Source organism: Halictus rubicundus, chromosome 5 (genome assembly GCF_050948215.1).
Source record: "Halictus rubicundus isolate RS-2024b chromosome 5, iyHalRubi1_principal, whole genome shotgun sequence".
Lineage (NCBI taxonomy): Eukaryota > Metazoa > Arthropoda > Insecta > Hymenoptera > Halictidae > Halictus > Halictus rubicundus.
In genome coordinates, this window is record NC_135153.1 from 7,724,163 (window position 1) to 7,751,561 (window position 27,399).

The 27,399-nt window shown below is 44.7% G+C and overlaps 2 protein-coding genes across 3 annotated transcripts in view; one reads left to right on the forward strand and one right to left on the reverse strand.

The window, feature by feature from the left end:
• The window catches only part of LOC143354133 (uncharacterized), a 100,969-nt gene that overhangs the window by 71,435 nt on the left and 2,135 nt on the right, over nt 1-27,399 (forward strand). Inside the window, exons 4-11 of one of the 2 annotated variants that reach the window (XM_076787922.1) lie at nt 2,104-3,032; nt 3,355-4,250; nt 4,812-5,175; nt 6,486-6,682; nt 11,759-12,154; nt 15,045-15,244; nt 15,612-15,746; nt 15,819-16,043. In XM_076787922.1, coding sequence (XP_076644037.1) covers nt 2,104-3,032; nt 3,355-4,250; nt 4,812-5,175; nt 6,486-6,682; nt 11,759-12,154; nt 15,045-15,244; nt 15,612-15,681 — 3,052 coding nt within the window. In that variant the 3' untranslated portion in view covers nt 15,682-15,746; nt 15,819-16,043. Of the gene's footprint in view, nt 1-2,103; nt 3,033-3,354; nt 4,251-4,811; nt 5,176-6,485; nt 6,683-11,758; nt 12,155-15,044; nt 15,245-15,611; nt 15,747-15,818; nt 17,348-27,399 lie in introns of those variants that run through there. The other variant, XM_076787921.1, reaches the window with a different exon arrangement.
• Naglu (N-acetyl-alpha-glucosaminidase) lies at nt 21,233-27,323 on the reverse strand. Its single transcript, XM_076787942.1, has 14 exons — nt 27,126-27,323; nt 26,012-26,175; nt 25,465-25,643; nt 25,173-25,391; nt 24,757-24,984; nt 24,633-24,696; nt 24,418-24,563; nt 24,228-24,312; nt 24,013-24,162; nt 23,694-23,836; nt 23,484-23,643; nt 23,234-23,424; nt 21,461-21,846; nt 21,233-21,399 (listed from the first exon to the last, which is right to left on the reverse strand). The coding sequence occupies exons 1-14, from the start codon at nt 27,199-27,201 to the stop codon at nt 21,317-21,319; spliced, it is 2,274 nt and encodes a 757-aa protein (XP_076644057.1). The 5' UTR covers nt 27,202-27,323; the 3' UTR covers nt 21,233-21,316.

Consider the following 27,399-nt stretch of genomic DNA (forward strand, 5'->3'; position numbering starts at 1 on the left):
GTTAAACCGAAAACAACAGGCGATCTGTTCTTTTTTCACTGGGAATTCAATTCCTCGCTTCGTTCGAAACCGATCTCGAAATTAAAGGAGTCGCGGCATGGAACCGGGAAGCGTCAAGATGGCGACGTTTCCCCTTTTCTCAATGGCTTCTCTTGGCGAACAAATATTTGACTTTGCATCAAAGGAAATTGAATTCAGTATTTATGTTTGTCAGTGCGGTTTGATGGTCCCGCGAGTAATTGGTTCTCAATCCTTTCTCCTTGATTTTCCAATTTCATGGTATCGAGACTTTCTTTTTGATGAAAGTTCTAGGGTCCCAAATTCCTACGATCTGAGGAAATCAGGGTCCCAGAGTCCCTAGGATCCTAAACTCCTACGATTGCAAATTCCTAGGGTCCTAAATTCCTGGGGTCCCAAATTCCTGGGGTCCCAAATTCATAGGGTCCAAAATTCCTGGGGTCCCAAATTCGTAGAGTCCCAAATTCCTAATGTTGCAAATTCCTAGTGCCTTAGATTCCTAGGGTCCCAAATCAATAAGGTTGCAAATTCCTAGGGTCCAAAATTCCTAGGATACCAAATTCCTAGGGTCCCAAATTGCAGAGGTCCCAAATTCCTAGTGCCTTAGATTCCTAGGGTCCCAAATCAATAAGGTTGCAAATTCCCAGGGTCCCAAATTCCAGAGGTCCCAAATTCCTGGTGTTCCAAATTCTTAGGGTCCCGAATTCGTATAGTTCCAAATTCCTAGTGCCTTAGATACCTAGGGTCCCAAATACCTAGGGTCCCAAATTAATAAGGTTGCAAATTCCTAGGGTCCAAAATTCGTGGGATACCAAATTCCTAGGGTCCCAAATTGCAGAGGTCCCAAATTCCTAGTGTTCCAAATTCCTAGTGCCTTAGATTCCTAGGGTCCCAAATTTCTAGGGTCCCAAATCAATAAGGTTGCAAATTGCTAGGGTCCAAAATTCCTGGGATACCAAATTCCTAGGGTCCCAAATTCCAGTGGTCCCAAATTCCTGGTGTTCCAAATTCTTAGGGTCCCGAATTCGTATAGTCCCAAATTCCTAGTGCCTTAGATACCTAGGGTCCCAAATTCCTAGGGTCCCAAATCAATAAGGTTGCAAATTGCTAGGGTCCAAAATTCGTGGGATACCAAATTCCTAGGGTCCCAAATTGCAGAGGTCCCAAATTCCTGGTGTTCCAAATTCTTAGGGTCCCGAGTTCGTATAGTCCCAAATTCCTAGTGCCTTAGATTCCTAGGGTCCCAAATTAATAAGGTTGCAAATTCATAGGGTCGAAAATTCCTGGCCCAAAAGGGCGACGTTTCCCCTTTTCTCAATGGCTTCACTTGGCAAACAAATATTTGACTTTGCATCAAAGGAAATTGAACTCGCGAATAAGTCACTTGCTAGATATCCTCTGATTTCCGAGACGCTCGTTTCACCGTGGAAAAACTAAGTGCATCTCCACTGAACTTGAAAATACCTCCTTGATACCAATCTCAAAAATGTTGGAGGATGATGAAGAATTCGTTTGGAGAATATCGTGCAAGTTGTTTTTTCTCGGGACACCTTTGACAAACTGGTAGACGCAGACTTTTCCGGACGCGAGAAAGAAATTGTGAGAAGCGTCGCTCGCGTTTTCGAGATTGACATCGGGCAATCGTTTCATGTTCGCTTAGTTTTTTCCGGAGCGCGATGAGCGTCGTCGAGATGCAGTTGATGCGTTGAAGCCGCAGCTAATGCGGCGCAAAACACCGAAGATTCAACTCGAGATAAGCACAAGCCCATGAATTATTCATCCCGCGTCCTTTCCGGTCTACATAGACCAAGAGCATCGTAAACACTCGGATCAAGTTTTCATAAGCTGAAAAAATAACTCTTAGCAAACTGTTTCTGCCCGTGCGATCCGCAAACAATGAGCCACCATCGAGATCGCACGATCGGAACAGCGTCGTGCTATTAAAAATACAAACTATTTCGAATTTGGTACCCGACAACCTGATACCCTAAGCTACGTACACGATACTAGCCAGCGGATTTGATGCATTTATGGCAAAAATCGAAATTTGAACAGTATTCAACAAAGAGATCTCTCTGGTTTCAGGCACACCGCCGTGGACGAGGGTTCGCCAGGTTCGGTCTCTCGGTCTCTGCCGGTTCCTCAGGACTCGAGGGACTCTCTGGACGTGTCCTTGAACGCCTCGAGGAACATCGTTTTTCCATTAGACTCTAGTTCCGGCGAGCACTTCTCCTCCATCGGCAGGTTCGACCTGCGGAAGCCGGATACCACTTTCCAATACTCCGAGAAAACTGCGACATCGTTGGGCTTCGGGGTCGAAGTTCGCGACCCGCCGCGTTCGCGAGAATCTGCGACCTCTAAACCGTTTGCACGAAGATCGCCGGGTCGATTGACATCGAAGGATCGATCGTCGGACCGATCGCCGGAACGATCTTGCGACTCGGGGAGCAAGGTGACCATCAGGCTACCTCGCGAGGACTCCAAGGCGAAGACCACGGACCAGGAGGACTCTTCCAGGTCTTCGTCGAGTCCCGAAGAGGGTAACGATCGCGAGATCGTCGAGGTTCGCAAGGACAGCGCGCTGTTCCTCGAGGAGACCGAAGGGCTGCCTACTCTTCGCGAAATCTTGAAGTCCAGGACACCGAGGGTCATCAGACCTAGAAGGGAGAGCAGCGGGTACGCGAGCAACCTGGGCACCTTCGACGAAGACAGACGGAGTTCAACGGCGGACGCCCTGCAGGACCTGTCCTTGTTCCTGAAGGAAAGACGCAGGTCCTCCGTAGGATCCAAACGACTCAGCTCGAAAGTGATCGTCGGCAGAGCCGAGGGCAGCCTCACCGAGGAAACGGACACTGTGCTGGACAGAATGCCGACCACCGAGCTGCACCGGAAGCTACCCAACGCGGGACTAGACATGCCTAACATCGAGGAAGCCAAGGAGCTGCCGAGGGACCAGCTGGTCGCCAAGGAGACCCTAAACAGCCTCTGCAGTCTCGTCGAACGCGTCACCGTAGGTAAGCAAAGATATTCTCGTGGATCATCCCGAGATGTTCCTCTAAACCCTTCATCTTCAACGCATGAACAACTATCTTAGCTTTGAGGGTTATTTTGCTGGTTGGAATGTTCCCAAGATATTCTATCAAACGCGTGTGCTATCCCAGGTTAGGGCTCCTAGTTTCCAAGATAGTTTACAAACTAAATATGCTAGCTACCCCAACTTGGAGGACTTTTCTTCCAGCTGTATCAATGTCCTGAACATTACCATTTAAGACAAAAGTTTGAAGAATCGAGAAACCGTGGTGTAGGTATATTGTTAAAGGACTCTTGTGCCCACAGAGGATGCTCCGGTGCGTCGGCCACCGGAAGACTCTTCAGGCCTCCGCGCGCCCCCAAAATTGGACGGCGAAACCCTCGTGGGGACAAAGGATTGCGCCACTCCTGCGCGAAGCCGAGATCCATTGGCGGGCGTCACGGTCGGATCGATCGATCGCGGCTCGACGTGCCCAACGTCCGCGAGCACTTCAAACCCGATTGTCTGTCTGCAAATCCCATCGTGCGATCGGAACATAGGAGCGGAGGCTGGCCAAGCGAGGGATCGATCGAGGCTGAGCATTAACCTCGAGCAGGTTAGGCCCTCGGCCGAAGGCATCAGGATCGAGGAGGAGCCGATCGATAAAGTGTCTCCGTTGTCCGTCAAGGGCGAGGAGTCGGATCAGTCCGAATACGAGCAATCGAAGGTTCTTCCTCGGACGGTGAAGGTGTACCAGCTGCTGGCCACCCAGTCGGAGGACAGGGCCGACAGGGAGATGTACTTAGCCGACAGGAGGATATCCCTGCAGATATCCAAGCACGATGATCCCCAACAGTCCATAATGATGACCGCCGAGTCGAAAGACGACGTGTCCTCGCAGCCAGGGAGCACCATGACTCTCAGCGCCAGTGTCTCCAGTGATATGAACACTCGCCTCTACGCTGAGGTCACCGAGGACACGATGCTGAAGAAAGGCTCCTCGCCTGGGGACCCGGCGACTGGCCAGAAGTTCCTCGGAGACTCCTCCACCATGACGGTCAGGCCTATCTATCCTTATTGTCCTTACTCTCCGTACGGCAGTCCTCAAGGATCACCCAGGAACAGGAGGAGACCGCTGAGGGAGAGCAGGAGGGTGTCGATCGACAACAGGCAGGGCGCTTTGCAGCTGAACCAGTACAAGCTCCTGGACAACATTGGACAGGTGCTTGGATTGTTTTAAACATTAGAATTATTGATAATAGGAGAATCGTTCAATATACAGCGTGTCCCACGAACTCTGTTCACTTCAATATCTTGGTTATTTCAAACAATACTGAATAGACTACGTCAAATGTGAACATTGGTATGCTTTTCACGAAGAACATTCTTCACGAAAACAGTCGAATATCTCAGCAACGGTAAATTTTAGGACAAATACACTTTAGTACTTTTATACTCAGAATACACCAATCTATCTGAATCGAGTATAAAACATTGGACATTCCATTTGAAAAAACAAAGGTGACCTCTACATCTTCTCTACGCCTCCATTCGCAAGAATATCATTTATACCATATTCTGTAGCTTCTTAAAAGAAAATTTTTTTAAATCGTATCGAGAGGGGGGTTGTAATGCAAAATATTACAGGGACGCGAGGGGTACGACACCGGCAAGCCATCTCATGTACACCGAGAAGTGCTGCATAAAAGAGATTTTAACTTTTCCGACGAGAAGAATCCCGCGAAACGTTGTTGAATCATTCGAATTTGGTTGTTGCCCACAGGGTTCATACGGTATCGTGAAATTAGCTTACAACGAGGAGGACGGGACTCACTACGCGATGAAGATCCTCAGCAAGAAGAAGCTGATGAAGAAGGCGGGGATCTTTGGTAGAATGGCTCCCGGCAGAAAGGGTGCCGCAGATCCTCTTGCGAAAGTCTACAGAGAAATCGCGTTGCTGAAAAAATTGGATCACCCTAATGTGGTGAAGCTGGTCGAGGTGCTCGACGATCCGGACGAGGACAATCTCTATCTTGTTTTCGAGCTGGTCCAGAGGGGCGAGATACTTCAGATTCCGACGGACAAACCTCTGGACGAGGAAACCGCCAGGAAGAACTTCCGCGACGTCGTGATGGGCGTTGAATATCGTAAGTGACCCCATCAAATCCACCCTTCGATTTAACTCCACCTAAGCCCATACATTTCTACCCATACATACACACTACCGCTCAAAAGTATCCGGACACTCGCGAAATATGTATCAGCATCGCGTGAAAGTTATTCCAGTGCCTAAAATCGATTTTTATTAGTTTCCTATGAATGGACTGCGGATCTTTATGCAAAATAAAGAACATTTGCATTGATTGACAAGACCCAGGAGCTAAATGAAAATTTCTTTCATTTTTTAATTATTTTATTAAGCTAATTATTATAATGTTTAGTTTATCCCTCCAATTCATCATGCATTTTTTCAAGCATTAAAGAACCAGTAGAATTGAAGAAACTGGTGAAGAATACAGCAACGAATAAGTTTCTTTAATACATAGTATACAGCAAACTTGTAGCGCATTAAAAATAACATTTGTGTAACTTATTATTATTAATACGTTAATAGCAAATTTCTTTCATTTTTTAATTACCTTATTAAGCCAAAACCAATACACTGGTGCCCTTAAATCGTTTAATATGTCCGCTGCTTTAAATTGTGCTTACCCATTTTTGTCATAAATGCATAGAATCCGCAGTCCACTTGTGAAACATCTAACGTTTTAAATTAAAAATTACGTATGTGGAACTTACCAATAATACACTAAAATTAACCTCTTGCACTGGAAATTAATTGGCAAAAGCCCGAGACTAACTCGTCCAAAGCGAGCTTTTACTTGTAATAATGTCTATTAAATTTTTAAGCAGATTGCAGGTGTAAAAAATGCATATAGTCGTACCATTTAGATAAATATAAATAAGATTTACAATGTTCTAAAGCATTTTATTAATAATTCTGTACAGTATGACAAACAAGCGACGTGCATAGTTCATCTACGTAAATGACAAAGTATGCAATGACGAATATGATCCTCGGAAGGTACGATCGTCGCCATTGTATTACAAGGTTGAAAAAATAAATTATACTTTTTAGAATATTTTGAACACAGGCTGCTTTACCGAAAACTCTAAAAGAATACGTGTTTCCTCTTCAACGATCGGTACAGAACTAAAGGCAAAACAAATTCTTTGCAAATAATTGATTACCGTGCCGAACCGAAATAATTGACCGAACCGATTTGCAGAATATTAAAAAATTGAGGAAACACTAGGGCCTCGCGTAAGGTCGATCTGTGTCGTTGTTCCCCCCTCTCGCATTCTGCTCTAACTGCGAATCACGTTCCAGCATCGACCGTAAACCATTTGCACCGCGTGTTAATTAACTTTCCCGACCGTGTGTTCGCCGTTCCAGTGCACTACCAGCGGATAGTGCATCGGGACATAAAACCGAGCAACCTGCTGGTGGACAGCGACGGTCGAATCAAGATCGCTGATCTGGGAGTCAGCGCGGAACTGAGGGCGTCCGGAGAATTATTATCTGGACCAGCCGGCACGCCAGCGTTCGCGGCACCCGAAACAACCATACCTGGCGCACATTATTCCGGAACCGTGAGTATCGTTCGCCATATTAAAACAGCCGTCGGATCGATTCGCCATTATTCGCCTGTGCGCGTTCGATTACGAAGAAGCAATACCGCCGGAAACATAGGTTTTCCTTTCGACGATTTACGATCGCTGATCCATTAGACTCGACTGGCGACCATACATCCGTCGGGAACACCGAGAGTTACGATTACGCTGCGAATTTATGCGCTTCCAGTACATCCGAAAATTCAGGACACGTCGAAGCAATCGATTCGACGAAATCGTTGTGCAATTCAACGGTCTCTCGAATAAACGGAACGTAATATTAATAAATTGCGCGCTCTTTAAAATGGACTACGACAAATTTCAACTGTTTGCGCAAGGGTTAACGGAGGAGATAGAATAAAATTGATATTGGTGACCGGGTGGGGAGTGCACGCAACGCAACGCAAATTCATTTTACTCCTCTGCGTACGTCGAGCTTGGATTACTCGCTTTTATAATAAATAACTCTCCAATTTACATGAATCGAGGCCGGCGTAAAAACGGTCCCGCGGGGAACGAATTAATGTAGCGACGAGCTACGAGTCGAAATGAATTATTTATTAGCAAATTAACTTCCCGTTAGAACATTCATTATCGATGATTAATCAGAGAGCCGGACTGGTTTCGCAATTATGTGCGGCTTACGGTTCAGCTGGATTGTCGAACCGTCGCACAGTGGTCCGGATCGAGGAATTTAGGGACATTTGACCAAAAAGTATATTTGTATTGCTTCGTAAGCGTCTATAGACCACGAAAATGAAGAGATGAATGAAATTGAATAAATATTTTTAGTTAATACGATCATTTAAAGTTGAGCGTTTTGAAAGTAGCATAGTCCACCAGACAAAATTGCTTAAGCTCTTTGCGATGTCCCCATCGTTTCGTTCCATATTTTCTCTTAGTTTTTTCTTGTATGATATTGAGCTTCCCCTCCCAATAAGAAATCATATATTTTTTTTAGTAACAACTAATAATATTTAAAAAATAATGTTGAATGATACATGACAGATTAAAAAATTTTGTATATTTGTCAAAGGATATCTTTTTTCCCAACACATGCCAGGCTCTAACAAAGAGGAATATTTTCCGTACAACTTCCTTTAAATAACCGTAGAAAAACCACTTCATACTTCGTCCTACTTTGCAATTTATAGTTGTTTAAAGCTGACAATGTTGCGGCGAGTACGGTCGCCGCGCGTTATCTACATATACTCATTTATACATCATTTCAATATCTCAAACGGTTCAAAGGTGATCCACAAATGTCCCTAAATTCTTCGATGCGGACCACTGTGCGTCGCGTCGATGAAAATATTTGTGTTCCTCCGATATCTTTCTAGAATTTCGACAACAATGGCAAAGAAATGGGAATATGCGTTAGCATGGAAATCTCATGCCTCGAATTCGGTTATCTTGTTCTCGAGAAATGCACCCGCTCTGTATCCATTCGCCACGACTCGGACGGTCGCCGCGAAAATTATTAATGGATTCTCGATCCGGTCACGAAGGAGATCGGCCGGGACGCGACGTGACGCAGCGCCGCCATTATGCGGAGCAGTGAATTTCCGCTTGTAACAAATTTTAATTAGAGCCGAATGACGACACCGCGCGCAACCCTAACAGCGAACGCTTATGGGGGCGAACTTATCGCACGGTTAACTCCAATTACGTGGACGGTTTATCGATTTTCACTTTCGTAGCGAGCGGTTTACCTCTGTCGGATTATTACGTCCGCCGGTGATCCGCTCTCCGTCCTTGGACAATCGTTTCGTGGCATCGATTCGAGCCGCTGCGGAATCAACGGGAATTTGTTCGGGGGATGTTCCCAGAGCTCCAGGAATTTTTTCTTTTTGTAATTTTCCGAATGTCCAACTTTCTCACGGACACGAGCGTTTTTCTAAGAATAGAATACCGTCTGGAGACGACTTTTAACAGATAAAGTTGGTTACGTAAAACAGTTCGGAACGGCAATTACATGTATGCACCAGTCTAATCATTGCGACGGGAAAGGTCCAAGGCGACAGACACACCTCTGACATAATCACTGCAATTCTCTCGAGACTGGCGCTAATTACGCAGCGTTTCTTTAGCGTTTTCTCTGGCCACGGATTCTTCTCGGTATTTCCTTGTTGGTGGACAAATGATCGCTTCCACGATCAGGGAGAAGGTTTTCGGGGAGCCCGAATGACCTCCATCGAAAAGTTTTAGGGCACGTACGCGAGCCTCAACGGGGAAAACTTATGGAACGAGTTGCACACACCTCGGGTACACACCATCGATTTCTTCGCGATATTGTAAAATATGCAGGTGAACTTGAACTACGGAAAGTTGCCACTCAAGAAATTAGGTTGCCGCGCGCGCGGTTGCTCCTCGTCCTCGTTAAAATGTAGTGGCCGCGACGGAAGTTTCTCTCTGTCGCATAACTCGCGATTTTCTATAGCGAGCCGGCAGGAAACTCGATAACAAAATATTTTCTTGTCTACGGGACCGCAAGAAATTCGATAATTCCACGAACTCCGAACGACGTTGGGAGGCCCGGAATTATTAAATGTTTATTTTTAACATGTCACGTGCCGAAGATTATTCACAATTTTCGAAAATCTATGGTCCGCTTCTAACAAATTGAACTCGATAGATTCAATAGAATGTTCATTTTGTAATTGTCGGAGTTATACTCCGATGCTTCCGGTGGAAACGATTATACATATTTTTTGTTGTCCTTTTATAATAAAATCGCACAAAATCCAAGCAAATTCACTGCAGTCGTTTGTTCTAAGTAGGCTGCGGATTTTATGCATTTGTGATCAAATTGAGTGGGTGCTATTTGAACGAGTAAAAAGATTAAAAGAGTTAAGAACAGAGAGGATTTTAGAACATAGATTTCGATTTAAAAACATAGGTTTCGATTTAAAAACATAGGTTTCGATTTAAGAACATCCGTAAATAATTTCCAATTTTTTAAGGTGATTCAGAGAAGAAATAAATTTCTACTTTAGTCCTTGCAACAGATGTAGAAAAATTCTATTTTGCATAAAGATCCGCAGTCTAGTTGTAAGGCGTAGCTTTTGAATAAGCTCGCGGTGGATCGAATGTTTTCAGTTCAGAAGCAACCGTATACAAAGAATCGACTTTCGAACGGAAAATATTTTAGTGGTCGCGACGTCCTCGATGAAATCGGCCGAGACAAACGGTAATTACCCGGAATGGATCTTACTCGGAATTGAACGGGCGTGCTCCGAGTATGGCAGTCTGAGCGACGGGTATCTTTCCTCTGGACGAGAGTGTACAACGGAATCAACAGTGGTAGCGCGTTATTACACCCCCGCCGGATAAAGAAGCGTGTAATTTGCCCTAGTCTCGGCCGCGACGTGTATATCTCGCAGATTATAGTCTAGACTTTAGACTTGTCGTATGACCTTATCGACTACGCCACTGGCTCGCCTAGTTTAGCCTGTCTATGGCAAGAACGATCGGCCAGTGAACGTAAACGATGCCAGACGTGGGAGCCGGCTCAATCAAAACTATTTCAAGTACAGTCAAACCTGTTTTTGTGCGGTAGATAGGGACCGCATAGAAGTTCAACTTTTAAAAGAAACTTCACAAATTGCTGTAACAAATAATTTTTTTACAACATATTAAAGAAAACTTTTTTATGCGGTGGACGGGGACCGCATAAAAGAAAGTCTCACTTAGAAAATATACCAAAGATTTACGAAATAGCGAGAAAGTGCTTTCCGAACGAAATAAATAATTAAATTACACATGGAAACATTTAAAAGAAAATGTAATTTCTCGTTTTAAACATGGAGAAATTTTCAAAATGCACATAATTCAATACTACTCGTCGTAATCCGAAACGCGCAACTTCTTGTGATGGGAACATTACAAGGGTGTTATAATGCCAAACAAAACAAAAATCGCATAGAAAAGGACCGCACAAAAGCAGGTTTGACTGTATTCGTTCCTTCCTGCTATTTTCCACGAGGTTGTTCACAAATTCAACTGATCTGTCTGTCAGAATTGATCGTGGGTGTGACAATTTGACGGGGAGAGAGAAATCAAGTTGGAAAAGTGAACGAAGAAACTCGCTTTCGCTTTCAACAATTTCTTTGCATCTACAATAACTGCGAGACGATTGGAACCATTGCAGATTTTACGGATTTATGACAAAAAACAGTGGACGCATTAAATGAATTCAACACTAGGAACTACTGGACCAGTCAAAACGACTGGTTCCTAATTTTTCATTCACAATTACTGAAAAATGTTTTCATCAGAAACATCGTCATTGAAGCACATGTTGGAATAAAAATGTTAGTCTTGTCATCATTCCAAAGCAATTGTCACGCCCGGTGGTGCGACCGTCAATGAATAAACCCTCAGATAAAGAATTATTATGAATTATTATAGAAATCCGATCATGTGACGGGAGGGGAAATAAAATAAGATCAAGATTAAGACTCCAGCTTATCTTCCTGCAAGATACGCAGATGAAGATCAGGTTGCACCTTGGGAACGAACAGGAAGGGTATCCAATTATGCCAAACTATAAGAACAGACGCCGATTTCATAAGTAAAAGGATCCTGTCGACAGACTAGCCAGAAGACATCACGAAGATTAAAAGATGCAAGGTAGAGACTCCTGAGCCAGCATCTTTGAGAAACTAAGAACTGTCCACCTTAACTTGTTAACAGCAAAAATCCGTACAAGTAGACACGTCGCGCCAGTAATAAAGTAGTATTATATTTCCCCTCGCGTGTGACATCATCGGATTTCTATAATAATTCATAATAATTCTTTATCTGAGGGTTTATTCATTGACGGTCGAACCACCGGAAGTGACACAACGTACATCAGTCGAATTCATTACTCGGTAGTTCTAGTGTTAAGAACGTCAATAGCCATCAACTTATTGAGACTGTTCAAGGAGAAAAGAAAGTTCTGCACGACTGTAATTTCATAGAATCGACGCCGGAAATGTTTGATTTTGCATAAATATCCGCGTCACATGTAACACGCGAAGAAGAAGCATTGCGATCACGAATGTGTTTCAGTTATGCGACGTCTGGTCGATGGGGGTGACTCTGTATTCGTTGGTGACGGGCAAAGTGCCGTGGTACGGGTCCGGTAGCATAATCGGCGTGCAATCAGCGGTCCGCACCGAGCCCTTAAGGTTCCCGGAGGAGCCACTCCTCCGGGACGAGCTCCGGGACCTGATCTCGCGAATGCTGGAGAAGAACCCCGCCGAGAGGATCTTGTTATCCGAGATAAAGGAGCATCCGTGGGTGACAAGTCGCGGTGCCGAACCACTGCCAACCGAGGTCGAGAACTGCCGGCTACCGGTCACCGTCACGGACGAGGAGGTGCGCGAGGAGAGCGTGGTCACCAGGATACCGAAGCTGGACACCCTGATCCTCATCAAGACGATGCTGAAGCAGCACAGTTTCCAAGTAAGTAACTTGATCTTTGTATTACGACGACGACGACCGCGACGGGTCTAATTAGGCTGGGCCAACAATGCAGACGGCGTGGCGCCCTGACACTCGTTCTCCCGACAATGGCTTTCACCTTTCTCTGTCTCTCTCTCTTTCTCTCGAGGAGGAGGAGAAAGTTCGCGCACAGCACACAACAATTATCGGAATTCGATGATTAGTTTCTGTCCCTCGCAAAATTCCAGAAGCTCTGTGCTCGCCTCCGCGAACTTCCTCGCCGCTGCGACGAATAGATCCTCCGAGAGATCGTTTCTCGATCGCTTCTTCCGGCAGCCAAACTGATACTGCGAAATGTACAGGGTGTAGAAGAAGTAATGCTCGTCCGTTCTACGAGTGAATCGACACCTCCGGATCGGTGGACATTTGTCAAAGCAAAATTATTGTTATAGTTTTTCTTTACATCTACAGGATATGTCCCACGCAACTGGTACAGGCTGTACCTCCTAAACGGTTGGGAATGGAGGAAAATGTTGTAAGAAAAAGTTGAATGTCATCGGACGGTGCACAACACGCAACTAATTTTATTCACTTTTGTGGATCGGTGCATCAGAAAAATGCAATTGCGCTTTCTTTTTAACGCGTTGACTGCCATGTCACCCATATATGGGTGACGGAATTATTTGATTGTAAAATGAATTTTTACGTTAATATATTCATTGTACCAAATTTGATTAGGATCTGTAAAACACGAGAAACTTGGAGGACTGTTCAATATCACACATTTAATTTTTTCAATTTTTTATTTCATTAAATAACTTACTTTGATTTTACGGAGTTTTCGAGGTTTCTAGTTTGGCAGTCAAAGTGTTAATGGAAACCTACATTTTTGACTGCGCCAATCGATGCAGTTTGTCGTGCTCTACATAAAAGTACTGACGTACTTATGCCCTAAACTTATTCGTTAAGAAGTCATCGAAGCTAAAAGTTCACTGAGTTACTTATGAATTATTATGAGGTACTTCCAACAAGCACGGTGCAGCAGCACACAACTCACAGATAGTTGCCAGACATTTGAACAAAACTTATGAAGGGAAATGGATCGGTACACGAGGACCGATCTTATGGCCACCGCGATCACCGGACCTCACACCCCTTGACTTCTTTTTATGGGGATATCTGAAAGATTAGGGTGTATTCGCGCCCCATCACTAATCTCGGGGAACTCCGACAATCCATACAGCACGAAATATCAAAGATTACGGAAAAGGACATGAGGAATGTGTTGCGCAACACCGAGAAACGGATGGAAAAGTGGTTGGACTGCGATGGAGGACCATTCGAACACTTGTTGTAACGTAAGTACTGCGGAACGCTTGCCGACCGACCGCAAAAACCGAGAGAACTTTTAGCTTCGATAACTTCTTAACGAATAAGTAGAGTTTTGAGTAGAGCACAACAAACTGCATCGATTGGTGCAGTCAAAAATGTAGGTTTCCATTTAAAAAAGAAGTGCAGTTGCATTTTTCTGATGCACCGATGCACAAAAGTGCATGAAATTAGTTGCGTCGTATGCACCGTCTGACGCCATTCAACTTTTTCTTCTAACATTTTCCTCTATTCCCAACCGTTTAGGAGGTACAGCCTGTTCCAGTTGCGTGGGACACCCTGTATACATCGAGGAAAGGAAAAGGTTGAAAGGAACCATATGTCGCTAACAAATAGTTATCGAGACAGAAGCTGTTAAAGTTTCTGCAAAATTTCATTGTGTGGAGTTACACGTACAGTCAAACCTGTTTTCGTGCGGTCCTTTTCTATGCGAATTTTGTTTCGTGCGATCTTTCTTTTTATGCGGTATTATAACACCCTTGTAATGTTCTCGTCACAAGAAGATGCGCGTTATGTCGACGTATAGAAGGTATGCTCGCATTTTTCGGTATATGCTCGTGCCTGCCTTAATTCGTCTCGTAGAGCTCCGCGGTCGTTGAGGCGCATTTCGTATCAAACAGCAGCCCGGCAGCTAATTTCGAAAGCTGCCAAGCCCTCGGCTAGGTGTCTTAATTGCCCTTTGTCGAATCGTCGACCGTTGCGTCCCAGTTTACCGAATGCGGCCTCTCCGAAAGGCATCTAAGGAACTAATTTCGGAGGCAGCGGGCTCCATTCAAACCTCCCGTCAAATAACGCCGCTCGATTTCGTCGCTGCGACAGTATCAACTGCTGAATTTCAATTAGCACCGACAGTTGATCCTCCAGCGGGAGGTCAGGCCTCCTCGCAGACGCGAACCGCTCGTCAGACTACATCTTACAACCAGACTGCGGATCTTTCTGCATAATAAAAATTGTCCGAGCGAAGTATAAGAAATATTAATTCAATGAAAATGCATTTTAGTTAGTCGAAAATAAAAATATAACATCACTAAATTCTTCTTCTTCGTTTTTTATGATCTATCTAAATCTATTTTTGTAATAAATGCATAAAATCCGCAGTCTGTTTGGAACAAATGCAGAAAATTTCTATTTTGCGTAACATAGAAACGAATTCTCTGAATTCATAATGGAGGCATAAAGATATGGGTTGAAACTACTGCAGCATCGAATATTCCCAAAAATTCTGGTTGTTGCCATCATGGTGAAACGCTTAATCCACGATAAAGGGCTCGTCCTTCGAATCATTTTCTGACTCGCAAAATCCCGAGTCAGGGGACCGACGCAGCCACGAATTTCGGGGCTATCCTGCCTCGGGAGGCTTGCGGATGATGTCAGGGTGTAAGATGTCAGGCGCCACGGCTCCGGCTCTCGTTATTTGATGCGTGGGCAATCGATAACGCTCGAGTTCGAGGGAGTTTCACAGCTCCGTGAACGCCTACCCGCTGTCTCTTCAGGCTCCCAACGATTTCTGCGACGCTTTCAGAACCCGTTCCTGCCGAGGAAGAGCGGCAAGGCGACCTGCTCGGACGTTGCAGTCGACAGCTTGGAGCTGCCGTCGTCCCCCAGGACCGAGGAGGCTCTGGTGTCCAGGAAATCCGCCAGGAACGCCAAGTCCGCACGATTCCAGCGGACCGGAAGAAGCCACTCTGCTCCGGACTCCTACGACTGGCAAACAAACGGCAGGTTGGTCCCTCGTTTCGTTTTTCCAGGGTCTAGAATTGGGGACTCGATACGTTGTACCTTGATTGGAGGTTCTGGTAGGGTGCAATGTTTCCTGATAGATAGCTACCCTGGAGCAGTAGAAGCAGTAGATGGCAATCTCTTCCTTCCTTCCTTCCTTCCATTCTCCTCCTTCAGCTTTAATCCTTTGCGCTCGAAGCTATTCTGGCTGCAGAACTCGGAAGTTCCTTCGCGCGTAGACGATTTATCTTACAAAACACTTTACCGACATTTATAGCAATTTATGAAATATGAACAGTGGTGTAAAGTTGGTTTGGCATGGTCACCTTTACGAGTTGAAGAATTGAAGTTCAATCGTTTGCGTTTTCAGGCAAATATCCATTGACCTGCCTCCGGTCACGGAAGCGTCCAGTCAAGAGTCCGAGACTGAACGACGGTGATGTCGCTGATAACTCGGGGACGCAGTCAGCAGCACTTGCCATCGACCTGTCCGTTGACGCGCAAGGTACGCGAAGCGCCGAGACTTCGCAGCCCGATCCGTCGTCGAACTTTTTCCCTGAAGATCCTGTTCTTTCAGACCTGCGAGAAATAATCAAAGATCCACCGAATCAGCGCGGCAGAACTCGCCTTAAAACACTTCAAGAACGTACTTACCCGATTCCCGAGACCGGAGCCGCGTTGAGAAGGGTAGAAATATTGTCTTGCGCATCCTCCTTCAGCAATGCCCGAGGAAGAACGCAGGGAACGTTCGAAAATCGAAGGAAAGGAAGGAGAGGAAGGAAGTATTCGTGAATCGTATAGCGTGAGTCCTAGGAGAGATATGTATTTCCGAATCGATTCTACCAGGTATTCGAGTTTAGATTGACCGTGATCGCGTTCGAATGGAAGAAAATGAGAACGAAAATGGCCGGGAAACAATGGAAGTCGCTTGGAAGAATCGATCGGGAGTCGCGAGGCAATCCGGCGTTTTACTTACTACAGTTAGCTAGGCGATATCCCAACTAGCTGGATGAACTTAGCCGTATTTTGTATGCACGTTTAGCTGTATTTTGTAAGAGGCTCGACCGAGCAGCCACACGAGACAACGACATCGTTTATATTGTAGACCCGGTGTTAGCACACCGCGTAGGAACGAGAATGATTTCGATGGTTTGCTGGCGCGTTCCGCGATGCGATATCGAACACCTTCCCGTACTTCTACATTCGGCGAGAATCATTTTGTACGTTCGATTCACTGTTCAGGCTTGTTTCAACCGAATATTTTTACTTTTCGTCCGCGCTGGGTCCAGCACAACGACGACTAACGAAAACTCTTTCGTTCTGACCACCTCGACAAAGCACTTTCAAAAGTTCCGCGCTGATCGCGTACATTTGAAGGGCTGAAAAGATATTCCGCGGATACAGGAATGTGCAGGAGAATTTTCCGCATTCATATCACACAAGTAGGAAATTAATATAGGCGGGTAACCCATGGGGCAATGAGGGTGGTGGGGTTCATTTGTTGCAAATCTCAACGGCCATGAAAAAAGGATATGGTCGATGAGAAAAAATGCAAAATCTGGATGATCCGATAAGAACATCGGCATCCCGAAAGCGGATGTGCAAAACTGCGATAAGGCCATCCTGATAAGAGACGCGACCCTCCACCCGCAAGATTGACCCCATTACACCCGTAATTACCCAATGGGTTAGAAGCCGCCTATATTCCCTACTAATATAGAAAAAGTTTATTTATTGTTCAGGAAATAGTAAGAATTGAAGATTTATTACAAGTTCAAATATTTCTTGCCGAGTTTTCCATAAGACACCGTGTAAGAAGCAGCATGAATCATCTGCTTCGGAAAATGTACAAATAGCGCCATTACACGTAGTGGCAAAACGCTCAAACTGTTAGCCAATTGTTAGTTTGACTCACCCGCCCAGGTGGCGCCACATACCAATTCCGACAAAGTTTCGTACCGGCGACACGCTGAAACTGGTAGCCAAACGTTACCAACAGTCGATCATTTTACCTAGTGTCATTACCTAGTGAGTCGAACTAAAAATTGATTAACAGTTTGAGCGTTTTTCCACTACGTGTGATGGCGCTAATTTTACATTTTAAGAATCTTATGGGAAACTCGGCACGAACCATTTGCGCGTCGCTGTACGTGTTACGGTGAAATGGCTGGTTTCGTGAAGGAACGCCGTATTTCACTTTCGCGATTCAATACTTAAGGATTTCGAGAATACGAAGTTACTTTTATTTGAAACTTGAATCGGCGAGACGTGCCGTAGCACAGGTAATCGTCGACTGCCGGATACATGAGTTTGGGATGGAATCAATTCAAGCTTATTCCAGAACACACGGGTAAACCGCTACGTGTTTATAGATTCAACGCGTTATGCCAGAAAATCAAACATCCCGCCATTTTTCGTCGTACCACGATGAAACGTTGCATGGAAAAAACATCGCGCACACACACACAATATTTTGTAAAATTGTTTAATTCCGCCTTTGCGCTTCGATCGCGTCCACGCAAAAAGCCACCAGTTCGCACTCGATCAGCGAACTCCGATCGAAAGATTGGTTCCGGACGGGGACGGTTTGCGCCGCAACAGCAAAATTTACGAATTTTTCCATGACCATGGGAACTTGGTCTAATAACCGCGTATACATATTTTGCACGCAAAACTCTAGATTATACAAATTCTGCATGGTGTTCTCAGTCACGTACAATGCTACTGTCGGACTCGATAATTTTATGAGATACATCCCGTCGAGGTCCACTATACGTAATGATAAATTTTCACCGATCTTTACATATTGTTCTTCTTGTTGTTGTTCCAAGTTTTTCGCCGACGACAGCATGTTGTTCAAACACCCCTTTGTACGCATCAGCTCCATCCGTGCGTTCTGAGGGATCACAATTTCGTTTCCTCGGTTATCTCCAATAACCAGTTCGGCAGCAATATCCGCGTTGACGCACACGCCAATTTCCAGCCATTTGAAGTAATTGCCGGCAAGCGAATATCTTCGGGTGAGAATCCTCGTACCTGGTGAACTACTCGTCACCAACGAGGACTGTGATGATGGCGGTGGTGGTGGTGGTAAATAGCAGTGTCCGCGACGATCGTGGAAAAATCCTGCAATCAATTTTATGTTTTTAAAAAGTTGAACGTTTTCAATTTTTTTCTGTTTTATCTTCACTGTACTTACGTTACGTTTCTTCGCCTTTTCGCCACTATGGCGGCTCTCGTCTCGTCCATGCTCGGTTGGTTGCGACGCATCGTGACTATGTACTGCTCCGCGGGTGCGATACTTTCTGAAGCGTAACGCTCGAAACACCTCGTTTTGTACAATACCTTAATCGCCTTATCACTTCCTTAACCGATAAAAATAATTGACATTTCTTCAGTTGCAACGGTCTTCTCGCTAACGGCTTCACCGCTTCCTGTTTTCAAAAGGAAGTTGTCCCCGTCCCCCAATCAGAACGCAGTTGCAACGGCCTTCGTGCTAATAGTTTCACCACTTCCTATTTTCATAGGAAGTCGACGTCATCGTTGATACTATAATGCCCCCAAGAAAGAGTATTGTTCAAATTATTGCAAATGTATCGTTTATCGTCGTACGGACTCAGAGCCAATTTCATTTCGGATACCGAATACACCTGATGCTGTACGGACATTATACGATTATTGCTAACACTTTTCTCCGTATAATTATGAAGGCACTCGATATAGTCTTCGAAACTTATATCCCTAGCCGTGGCATTCGTTCTAATGCCTTTTATCTTTTTGGTTTCGCAGCACGCGTCCTCGCTGTCGCGCACGCGAGTCGCATACATTTTCGAGCGAAGCCCTACAAATTCCGCCATAATTTTACCACCGTTCTCGTCCTTCATCAAGCCCAGCATTTTTTATTCTCGGTTATTCTCGGCATAATTACTGGTGTCGTATGTACGCGTCTCGCGCGATCAAAATGCGTCCGCTTGGAAATTTAAAAACCGCCAAACATTGTGGTTCCTAAAAAATACATGCGAGATTGTTCCAACGTCCTTTCCTACATATTGTTACAGAAGTATGTGGTTCGCCTCGCGAGAAACGGAAAAAATCCGTTTCTTGCGAACGGCGCAATAGAAACAAAGTCTCTCGCAGCTTCCGCTAAAACCATGCTTGCTCTCGCGACCTTGGCAACACCGGTCCAAACCGTTAAAGTCATCTTCGATATTATTAGAAATGTTAAATAATGCGACACGAGTCTACTGACAATGAACGATCTCACAATATGTACCTAGCGGCGACAGAGAAGCATAATTCAGCAGACAATGGATCAAGATCTATCCGATCGTCGTTTCTGGGCCCGGTGCAACGAAGCCACGCGGCGTCCATTGATCGCAAGACGATTGTAAATAATTAACTCCTGTTTTATAGTACGATTTATAGCCCTAAGTCCTATTCGGTAAGCACGCGACCAACAAGCAACAGCAACCAAAGTGAGATTCGTGATCTCGTTGGACCTTACAGATATCCGGGGGACCATAAGAAACGTATATGAATAGGATCGGTAGCTTTTCAAGTTTACTACCGGATGCTAATCGATGATCATATCTCGTCCCGACCTCACGAACTCTGGCCCAAGGATTCCCCGCGAGAATATTCTAGAGAGACTCGTTCGAACCCGACACGGGCCAACTGATTTCCAATCCCGTTTACGTCACTGCTGGTTAACTATACTTCTAGTCGAATACTATTTCTAGACGCTACCGACAGAGTGGATATCTATTGTAAATCGATTCACGATCCAGAACAATCTCTTTCGTAGGTATGTAAACGATCTCGTGCGGCAGCAAGAAAACCGTCAACTTACTACGGGTACATGTACCGTTTTTCGGAAAACTAGAATCTCAAATTTATGGCGTCTCTGACGGTACGCAACACCGTCGAGCGAGACTGCGATTCGAGTTCGTAGGGAGCGATTCAAATTTTTGTACTCGCGACGTAGGAAAATTGTTAGATCGAAGGTTCAGGTGGAATCGAATAGTGTTTTATTTAGAAATTTCATTTGGAGATAGCGAATATGACGGAGGAAACAAACGATGCACCAAAGTAGAGGAGGATTATGTTACGGTCGCTGATTGCAACCACGAAGATAGGTGTTGCGTGCCTCCAGACGTCCTTCCTGTACTGTTCTCTTATAATAATAGGTGTTACTCACACGTTATATTCTTACAAACTGCACAAGATATTTTGTACCTTATATTACCTTCTAGTACCTTATATTATGCTAGATGCGCACTATGTTCCTTAATCTACTCTAACAGAGATAACATTGTAAAGTGTCGATTGTAATTAACGCTGGCCCTCGATTGACAACCGGACCGAAGTAATCGAAATTGGAATGTTGAACTTTCGAGCTTGCATTACCGCGCGAATTTCTCGGCTGTGCGCGTACAACAAGATGGCGTCGCTGGTGCCATTAACGGATTTCATTTCAACGGATCGACCATTATGATTTCTAAAAGCAATAAAATTGTTCGAATAGAGCGTGAACCGAACAGTGCCAATCGAGGGTCTAATTCGTTAAAGATCGTCGGTATGGAAGTCGTGCGAGAGAACGTTGACTGTGTTAGCGACCAAAAAAGGCGATAGATCTCTCGGGCCGAACGAACGTGTTGATTTCCCTCGACAATCAATCACACCGATGATTTCTCGTTTCTTGCATCGCACAAGCGATCAGGCGGTCGGTTAGTCGAAGACGGTTCCGTTGATCATCTACTGCCACGCCGCCATTTAACCAGCGATTACAAACAAAATAAAAAAAAAAAGAAAAAGAAAAACGATGTCAGCGACGAGCGGAAATACTTTTGCGACTCTCTTGCGTCTAGATACTTTTACTGTGCCCGATGTACCTGTATCTAGTTAGACACTCGATCGTTAACGATAATTCCTTTTTACCGTCTCTTTAGATCTACTACGATTACCCTTTCTCCCTCGAATTTATCTTCGCCGTTTCAATCTGTAATTCTATCCGACGGTAGAATGCTCTTTTATTAATATTAACGATCTTTACAAAGTTTAAACGTCTCGGCTAATTCAATGACCGTACTTCTTGCCTACAGCACCCCAAGTGTTGCCGTACTTCGTCAACACTTTCATCGCCACCTTCATAGGATCACCTGCAAGAAACAGTTCACACCGTTGAAACCAACATCGGAAACATTTCGAACGTCTACGTACCTCGCGCCTCGATCGGATAAATCTTTCTCGAGAAGGTGAAAGGTTTCTCCACCTCGTTGAATATCCTCTCGTTGATCCTAGTGATATTCAGCCGTTCGCCCTTGGTCAGAACAGCGTCCAACGAGTCCAGGAAGATGGCCCAGCGTGGCTTGTAGTAGTCCGCAATCATTCCGGACCATTGCTTGTTCGCGTAGTCCCTGATCTCGCCACGCGGGCCCCACAAAGTGATCTGATTCCTGGCGTTGTATTCGTACAGTTGCTCCTCTATGTCGTTCACCGCGTGACTCTTGGCATCTCGCAGCCATGTGCCAAGTAGAAAATCCTTGTTGCTGGCCAGGATTAACTCCAGTGTGTCAAAGATATACAACATTGATTTGGCGGACGCTCTGAACGAGACAGGACAGAGCATTTGGATGATTAGGTAGCTAACTATTAGGTTGGCAACCAAGTTCGCAACCATCACATTTTCTTCAACAGAATTATTTATCAAAGTCACAGAATTAACAGTTTTCAATCGAAATATGCCCCGTTTGATCTAATCATCTTTCGCCATATTTCTCAATTCCTCGGCGGAATAGTGAAACAAAAGAAGAAGGCAGAAAATACGGGGTCGCGAATTTCGTTGCCAACCTAATCATACGCAAGTCCCCCAAAACCCTGCAGCAGATAAATCTGACGGAGTGAATAAGTGGCTTTCTACAGTGTCCCCATTTTTCTGCATCAACTTTTTAGCCTGGACCAGAACATGCATCATCTTTTTAGCCTGTATTAGAACCTCCATCATCTTTTAGGCTGGATCAGAGCCTACATACAAGACCCTCTTTTAACATAGAAGTAGCATCGACTGTGGCATTATTTGGAATATGCTGTCTATGATGCAGGTAAGATGATGCAGGTTTTGGTCCAGGCTAAAAAGATGATGCAGGTTCTGGTCCAGGTTAAAAAGTAGACTAGGGGCAGCACTATACCGAGGACACTAAAATCCCGGGCGTGAGCACTCTCATTTCCTCTCTGTGGATACATCACCGGCGATTATTCCATAATATTAGGGGTATCCATAAGTAATCAATCATTTGCAAAGAATTTGATTTGCCTTTAGTTCTGTACCAGTCACTGAAGAGGAAACACGTATTCTTTTACAGTTTTCGATAAAACAGCCTGCGTTCAAAATATTCTGAAAAGTATACATTTTTTTTTACAACCCTGTAATAAAATGGCGGCGTACGTACCTTCCGAGAATCATATTCGACATTGCATACTTTTTCATTTTCATGCGGGATTTAATGCAACGGTAACAACAAAGAAAACGTGCGATGTTTATGGAGATGTATTGAAGGTCAAAAAGTGTCAACGTTGGTTTAGAAGGTTTGTTGCTGGTGATTATGATCTCTCTGACAGAGGGGGATTGAAAATTTGCAGGAAAGATGGCAAACTGTCCGTAATAATGATGGAGATTATATAATAAATTAAGAAATAAAAACTTTACTACAATAAGAATTTACTAGAAAGTTTGTTTTAGATTTCAAAATAATTGATTACTTATGGGTCCCCCTAATATTTGAAAATTATTTTATAGTAGATCCTTCAACAGCAGCAGAAACTTCAATAGTAAACCAGCATCTCGTCCTTAGCAAGTTGGCCTAATCATTTCGTTTAGGATTGTTGTATAATAGAAGGATTTTAAGGGTCCTTTTGGTACAGCGTAATTATTGAAAAGCCTATTAACAGGCTTTTGGTATATCAGGTTCTAAGGTAGCTGAAACGAAATCTCACTTAAAGGCAGTGACGTTTGCCCGTTTGAAGGAGCTCATCAGATCTACGTAAACAGGATCAGCCTCTATCTGGAGAAGTTGCCTGACCAAGTCCACAAGGTCGTGCATATAGAGAGTGGTCGCCTTCCTTTCGTTCATCGCATCCACGAAGATCGCGCACGCTTTTATGAAGTCAGCAGGGTTGTACCAAGTCTAGGCCAAACAGAATCGTAACTGTAACAGCGTTCAAGATTGGTTCGAACCGTACGTACCCAAGGCACGAGCTTCAAGCTCGGTCGGCGCGTGATCACGTAACGTCCTCTCACTCTGCTGTTGCCAGTGAAGCTGTACACCGATCTGCCTAGAAGCTGCCAGGCGAGAGTTATGTTCTGGTCTTTCGCGCCGTATCTTCGAGTCGCGTAGTCCGCAAACCTGAAACAACAGCGTCAGCCACTCTCACGAAGAATCGGTATCAACTTTACCAATTATCCAGATCGACCGACTCCCGGCGATAGGCCATCTCGTTCATCAGATCGTAGATCACGTAGTTCTGGTTGATCCCTTCCGGTGTCAGGCCGGTGCCGATCATCGTGCTATTCGCCATTTTTCTCGCCTCGAAAACACGCTGAGAAAAGAGACGACTGAATCGTACGCTTTCGAGAGACCTCCTGCTCCACCGAGCGCAACTGGGCGGGGCGAAGGGCGTTCCTGGCTCCGCCCAAAATGCCCTCAGTCCCGCCCACGGAGCTCAATTCCGCTCGGCGAAGCTGCGTATGTAACATTTCGCTGTGATTTACTTACACGATTAATGATTCCCGCGGATCCAAACATACCCAGTGTCCCGCCAAAATTGTGCAGCATGCACCAAATGAAAGGTTGACCGTAATAGGAGTCGAATCTGTTGTACTGTGGAAACTGTTCGGACTGGAGATCCAGTACGATCATTCTGCCCTGGAAAGAAAGAATTCTGATTGAGCTGAGAAACGAGAGAAAGGGTTTCCCGTGATATTGTTTACAATTGGCACAGATGTCACGAAAGATTTGACCCTGGGCGTGGTCCAGAAAGTGCGGTCGTGGACGAACAGCCAACCTTGCATCAACCTTGAACAACAATGTTCATGTTTCTCAGTCGTGAGAGTGGACATTGAACTTGCATCGTCTATCATTGAATCGAGACGATAATTGAAAAATTACAAACTTTCATACCATATTGCTTTCGGGTCGACCTGCGCCATAGCGTTGAAGACGGAGCGTCCGATGTCTCTCAAGTACCTCAATTCCCCTGTTTCCGGCTCGTTCTCGTTGAACGTGTCGGCATTGTACACATGGTCTGTCCCAAATTCGGCGATATACTACCAGACAAACGTAAAATTGTATACATCGAAAACGCAGCTTGTTGGAAAACTAGAAATCTCTGTTACCACTCTCAAGAACAGTTTTCCGACAATCTGGAACAGCGGATCGGTGGGTGACAAGATATAGGGGCTGTAATAATAATAAATTTGTCAAATCGCATGGTAAAAGTTCCGGGATCGCGTTACTCACCAACAATATTTATCCCTGAATTGATTCCAGACGCCGGATTTGGTCATGTTCGCCTTAGGGAACAGTCTCTCGAAGGATCTAGGGACGTGACCCGCGAAGGCTGGGAGCACAGGAATGATACCTAAACTTCTCATCCTCTGAAGAATCCGATGCTGCAGACGGATCGACGTTTCTTGCCAGTTGGTGGTTAAACCTCCGCCGAAACCTCGTATATTTCCCATTCTAAACCTAAGTAGACATTACCAAACGGCGACGACATTAAGACGAGGCTCATGCTTGCATAGGGTACCCTACGCTCTAAGTGGGCGTGGTTACGTTGCTCTTGCTGTGCGACAAGCGTAGACACTGCTCCACGGAGCAATCTGCGCACGCGCCTGCTCGAAGAGCCAAGTGAAAACAGAGGGAGGTTATTTTACCAAGGAAGAAAAGCTGGTCCGGTAAAGTGTTCGTTTATCTCGGCCACGTTTAAATTGAGAACGGAGTACACATAGTACCAGATAGCTTCTTGCCCGTTGAAAGCGAGCGCTAAATTAATCCCGTTTAATGCCATCCAATCGATGTGCTTTTCCCACTGGTCCCACTTCCACCAGACGGAGCTGTAGCCGAAGCTGCACACGTTCTGGTAGTACCTAAACCTGTCCAACAATTTCAATGTTGACCACATGCGATGCAGCAATTGCCAACGATGATTTTCAAAGTGTTACCCACCTGTCGTTCGATGTAACGTTCACACGAACGTCTGGCAAAGGGGTAGGCAGCGCGAGCTGGGACCCCTCCCACGAGACGTGGGCGTGGCAATAGTGCTTCAGGTAGTAGTGCAGTCCCCAGGTTGCAGCCACGCCAGACGTGCCCGTGATTTCGATTTTCTTGTCAGAATTCTGTGCGATCTGACCGAGGCAAAACAAAGCCATTTTAACGCTCACACTCGAATCGTTAAACATTTGCTCTCGAAGTTATTTCGACTTCAAAATTAGGACATTTCATCTGATCTAGAATATTTTCGATACATACAAACTTTTCCATTTTGGCCGCTAGAAATCGAGAATATACAGGGTGTTTAATAATTCGAAAACGAAGCTACCCACGCAATTTCGTTATTCTCGATTTTCGTTTCGTAGATTCGCGGTAAGGTAGAGTGACTACATTACCGGCAAAAAATGGTTTTACGTGCCGCAAGTTTTTGTCCTTATATACGAATATTTTCTCGCTAGTAACAGAATTCCAAACCGGTCCGTCGACCAGTAACGAAGATTACCGTGAACGTATCTTTTCCAATTGGTCCTACTAACGGGTCCACCTTCATTAGAAATAAATTAGCTCGATCGGCGCCCAGCAGCCTCTCGGCAACGTCTCTGGCTGCTATAGCCTGCTCTTGCGTTGAGGACCGGGGTCGCAAATGACCCAGAGTACGTTGAAAGGCTAAAACATTTTTTATCTTTTATCTGTGGCAGAGTTGGGCAAACATTTATTTTAAAATTTCGAATGCAAATAAATGAAATCTATTTTTTATTCGAACTCGTTTCTCTCGGATACATATTCACCACAGTCTATCCGTCGGATACTTTTCACGATTTTCATTTGACTAGTAAACATGTACTGGTGTAAACATTTGTTTCAATAACAAAAATTTATTTGTTTAAACAATTGTTTAAATAATACAAATTTATTTATGTAAACAAGCGTTAAAAGTTTAAACGATAAAAAGTGTTCGATTATTAATGGTAGTCACTGTACCGTGGTACGTATTTACGTATTATGGCTTGGCAACGTCGGATAAAAAAGTCGGCCATCCGTACATCGAATACAATTTCGAATAAAAGATACATTTCATTTTCATCTCTGCCAAATACTCGTCCCGAATAAATCCTCAAATAAATCGTCTGGCCACATCGAGCTTCGGATATCGAATAAAAGTTACGAATAAATTTCGCCGCGACATCTGCCTTCGAATACATTCTGAAATTAATTTTTATTCGACGCCTAAAATCGTTCGGATGGTCGGCGGACGCCGAGTATCTACAAATAAATCCGTCGAATAAATGGGGGCGTTGCAATCGACCATCCGAATAAATCCTGAACATAGCCAGAAAATCATCCGGAGGCACGTCGAATACAAATCTCGAAACCAGACGCTCGTCGAATAAAGATACAAATAACTTCTCGCGATTCATCCGACTTCGAATAGAAACAAAAGAACAGAGAATTTGTATCCGAAGGCCGTTCAAATAAATTTTTCATCGGATACTGCCCAACTCTGATCTGTGGCCGTGGCAAGCTTGACATTTCATTTCACCGACGATGGACATGATTAAACTTAAATGTTTATATATTAATGTCGACAACAAGGATTATTTTTACGTTCTACATACAGTCCGCCCTTTCATTTTGTTCAGTGAACACCGTCAGCAGTCCGAGAATCACAAGCAACAGCTGCCACACTGACATTCTGACGACAGTCTCGCGGTAACTGAGACCGCCAGGCCGCCTGACAACGCACCATAGTCTGCACAATTATGCTCGTCTACTCTCCCCCCTATATTCTGCTTCCCTTTATCTTCTGGAGCTTCCGGTCATCGTCACTCTGTATCGGCTCGGGCAATTACGTCTCGAGTGTTAGCAGTCTGGAGAAATTGTGGGTCTTGA